The 3,699-nt window shown below is 41.1% G+C and overlaps 1 protein-coding gene across 1 annotated transcript; it reads right to left on the bottom strand.

Moving 5' to 3' along the window:
• Positions 1–344: 344 nt before the first annotated feature.
• Positions 345–1,469, bottom strand: LOC308258130 (speckle-type POZ protein-like; the record flags this gene model as incomplete). The annotated part of the gene is made up of 1 exon (XM_080688392.1): positions 345–1,469. One exon carries the CDS (start codon positions 1,467–1,469, stop codon positions 345–347), a length of 1,125 nt encoding a protein of 374 aa, XP_080544518.1.
• Positions 1,470–3,699: the final 2,230 nt, after the last annotated feature.

Below are 3,699 nucleotides of genomic sequence, written 5' to 3'. Positions count from 1 at the left end.
TATGAACCAAGAGGTCAGTGATCCATTGGTGGTCAGGGCACATGCCTCTGCTGTGAGCTTGATTTCCAGTAGGGTGCATGCAGGAATCAGCTTACCAGCAATTCACTCTCATCACTTATGTTCCTCTCTCCCTCTTCCTTCCTCTCTGAAATCAATAAAGATACATTTAAAAATATGATTTATTTAAGGAAAATAATAAAACTAAAAATCTGGGGCCGAGATGCAGACTTCCCCCCACAGCAGTCGAAAAACGCCACAGATTGCACTGTCTACAAGGTGCTCAATGGCAGCAAAAGTGGCTGCTGCTTCTGGAAAGTTAAGGGAGTCTTACAACAAGTAGGATCTCAGGACTGCTTCAGGCGCTTGCATGGGGGTCCCAGACATGGGCCCTGTGCTGAAGCCAGAGAGTGGTACATCTCAGCCATCAGGTGGGGATGGGACACCACCAGTGTCTGCCACCCCGAGGTATCCAGGACAGCCTCAGCATGAGAGTTGATGAAATCCACTGCCTGAGTTTTCAATTGATCTGCGCTGTGGAGGTCAGCCAAGGTGAGCATTTCTGCAGCATTCTCCTCAGACAGGTGACTGCTGAGGGCTTCCTCACACATGACCTTCAGACGCTCCAGGGCATACTTGTCAGCAGCTGCCAGCAAACCATCAGCCATTGTGTCCAGGTTTGGAGCCTTCCCCGTGTAAATGAAGCACATCATTTCCTTAAAAACTCCAGGCTCCATGTCAATGATTTCCACCCGATTCTTTTTGCTCTCCTCCATTGCATGTCCAAACATGGCCCTAAACACTGGAGAACGAGCTGCTAAGACAGCTTTGTGAGCCTGGAATTCCTGGCCAGCCACACAAAAACAACAGTCTGTGAACCAGGAATTCTCCCAAAGTTCTCCTAGCTCATCGGCCAGCTGGCACTCTGGAACCTTCACCATCTTCATGGCATTCTGGCCAGAAATGGTGACTGAATCTTGCACCACACTCACCTCACAGAAGAGGGTCAGCTTGTCATCAGGGAGAAACAGGTTGTCTTCATCCAAGAGAACATCTCTAGGGATGAATTTCTTGAATCCCCAGTCTTTCTCTTGTACAAACCTATATGCATGGTGACTCTCCAAAGATTTGGTTTCTTCTCCCTTGTCATTCAGGATGGAGAATTTGAATTTTGCCCAAAATTCACTCTTTGGACAGCTAAGCAGTATCAGGTAAAGTGACAGGTGATCTTTGCTTTCTTCATTTATCCCTTTTGGGTATACTCTCAAACACCATTTCAGCTGATCATTGGCTTCTGATGAAAAGGTTGAACTTTGAATGACTTCACCCATTTCCTGCCGGTAAAAGCTAAAGTTACTGATGGTCCACATGTGGGAGAATTTCACTACTTTAATCTGTGTGTGGCACCAGCTCTCAGCTACAGGGCCACTGGACATTTCTGCCAGAGGTGGAGGACTTAGAACCCTTGACATCACCAGTTTGAAAGTTAAACAAGATTTCCAAAGTCAGAGGACAAAGATTTCTGTTCTCTTTTCAGCCAGGTTAAATCAGTAGTGGGAATATGAAATTGTCTTGTCTAACAGGAAATCTCTCAGAGCTGGGCCTACAGCTGCTGGTACTTGTCCTTCTGCATTAGCTGCATAGTATCTACAACATCCAGGCGTTGTTTCTAATAACGACTGTCTGAAAGATGCATCTAAAACATAAATGCTCCTTGGCTGGTGTGGCTCAGTGGTTGAGTGTCCACTTATGGAGCAGGAGTCTCAGTTTCATTCCAGGTCAGGGCACATAGCCGTGTTGCAGGCTCAATCCCCAGTGTGGGACTTGTAGGAGGCAGCAATTCAGTGATTTTCTCTCTCTTTATTGATGTTTCTCTGTCTCTCTTCCTCTCTGAAATAATAATAAAATAAATAAAACATAAATGCTATCATACTAGACAGATGCTCAACAATATCTAAGATTCATTTAATAATATTTATTGAATTTCTTGTGAGTGCCAGGCATTTCTTAGAGTGATCTGTTAATCCACAGGTGAGGAAGTCCTTCCTGAGGTCCATTTAAGGCCCCAAAGTCAATTGGTCTGGCCCTCCGAAGGCATTAGGGGCAAGTTAAATGTTTGACCAAATGTAGCAGGTTAATTGTTAATAATTTCAGTTCATTTTGTATACCCTCAAATGTTCTTATACATATCCAAATGGCTCTTGGCAGAAAAAAGGTTCCTCACCCCTGTAATCTAATGTATTTACACTACAGTGCAATCCCTGGAGTAGACCCACAGGGAACACTCCCTAAAAATCCAATTACTTTCCCTTTTCACCACTTAAAAGAAATCACAAATTAACCAATACTTGGGACCCTTTTCAAATTTCTAAAAATTTTGTCAATATCATGTTTAAAAAATAATTCCTGTGAATAGAATTGCTTTCTCCCCATTGTTAATTAAAGTTAGCATCTTTTCCTGTTTCTTTGCTCTTTAATTTTCTTTGCAATAAATAAGCTCTTCATAAAATTGTTCATATTTCTATTGCATAATCTATTACTTTTATTATATGTAAGTATAGATTTTTCATTGGATTTTAAAAACAAATTACTTTCTGACTAAAATGACAGATATTACAAGCTTATAGTAAGTTCCCTTGGCGTTCTATAGTGTAGCAGAAATACTCTATGTACTAGCAAGTACTAAAACATTATTCTTGGCCAAAAGGCAGAGTTAGTCTCCTACTTGCCTCTGGTCATAGCATGCCCATCCATCAGTTAGCACATAATCTTGTTTTATGTGTGTTTCTATTTAAAGAAATCTTAGTTAATATACATTGTTTATTAACATTGAATTCATGGCCAACAGCACTAGAACTCATTCCTTAAGGAAGCTTATCTAACAGATACATTATCTCCATAAAGCATAGCCCAGTGCTTTGGCACTAAGTTTGGGGCTGTTTTAAACAGTGATGTCACCAACAAACAGCACCCAAATGCCAAAAACCTAGCATAATAGATTATGGAAAAGGTACTTACTTGCTTTTTGAATTTCTCCTTATTCAACCTCTGCTTGGAATATTCAACTGGTGGGACTCAAATTTCTCCTTCTCAGTGCAAGTGCAAGAATGGCTAAGAAAACACCATGAATATTAGTTTTAGGATTAGAAATAAATTTACAGAATAAGTAAATTTGCAAATGCAGCATCTGTAAGTAAGGGGAAGGACTGACTCTATTTTTCTGGTATGCCATATCTTCATGATTTTAAATGAAAATAATAAAAAAAAGAAAATAAATTTTGGGAGGGGATATCATAATAGGTTATTTTAAATAAAAATGTTTTTATTAACTTTTAGAGAGAGAGGAAGACAGAGGGGAGAAAGAGAAACATTGGCGTCCTCCTGCACAGTGGATAGAGTCTTGGGCTGTGGGCCAAAGGGTGTCAGGTTCAATTCTGGTCAAGGGCACTGAACTTGGTTGCTGACTCTGCCCTGGCCTGGGCCTTGGTGGGGACATGTGCAGGAGGAAACCCAGGGATGTGTTCCACTCACATACATATTTCTCTCTGTCTTTCCGTCTCCCTTAAAATCAATGGATAAATTTCCTAGGTTTGAGATTAAATAAATAAATAAATACAAAATAAAGCCCTGGCCAGTGTGGATCAGTTGAGTGAAGCATCATCACCTACACCAAATGCTGGTCAGTTACATTCCTGATCAGGG

Source organism: Plecotus auritus (assembly GCF_963455305.1).
Source record: "Plecotus auritus genome assembly, chromosome: 9".
In the NCBI taxonomy this organism is placed as follows: domain Eukaryota; kingdom Metazoa; phylum Chordata; class Mammalia; order Chiroptera; family Vespertilionidae; genus Plecotus; species Plecotus auritus.
Note: the sequence above shows the minus strand (reverse complement) of the source record. Positions and strands in the feature narration are given on the sequence as shown.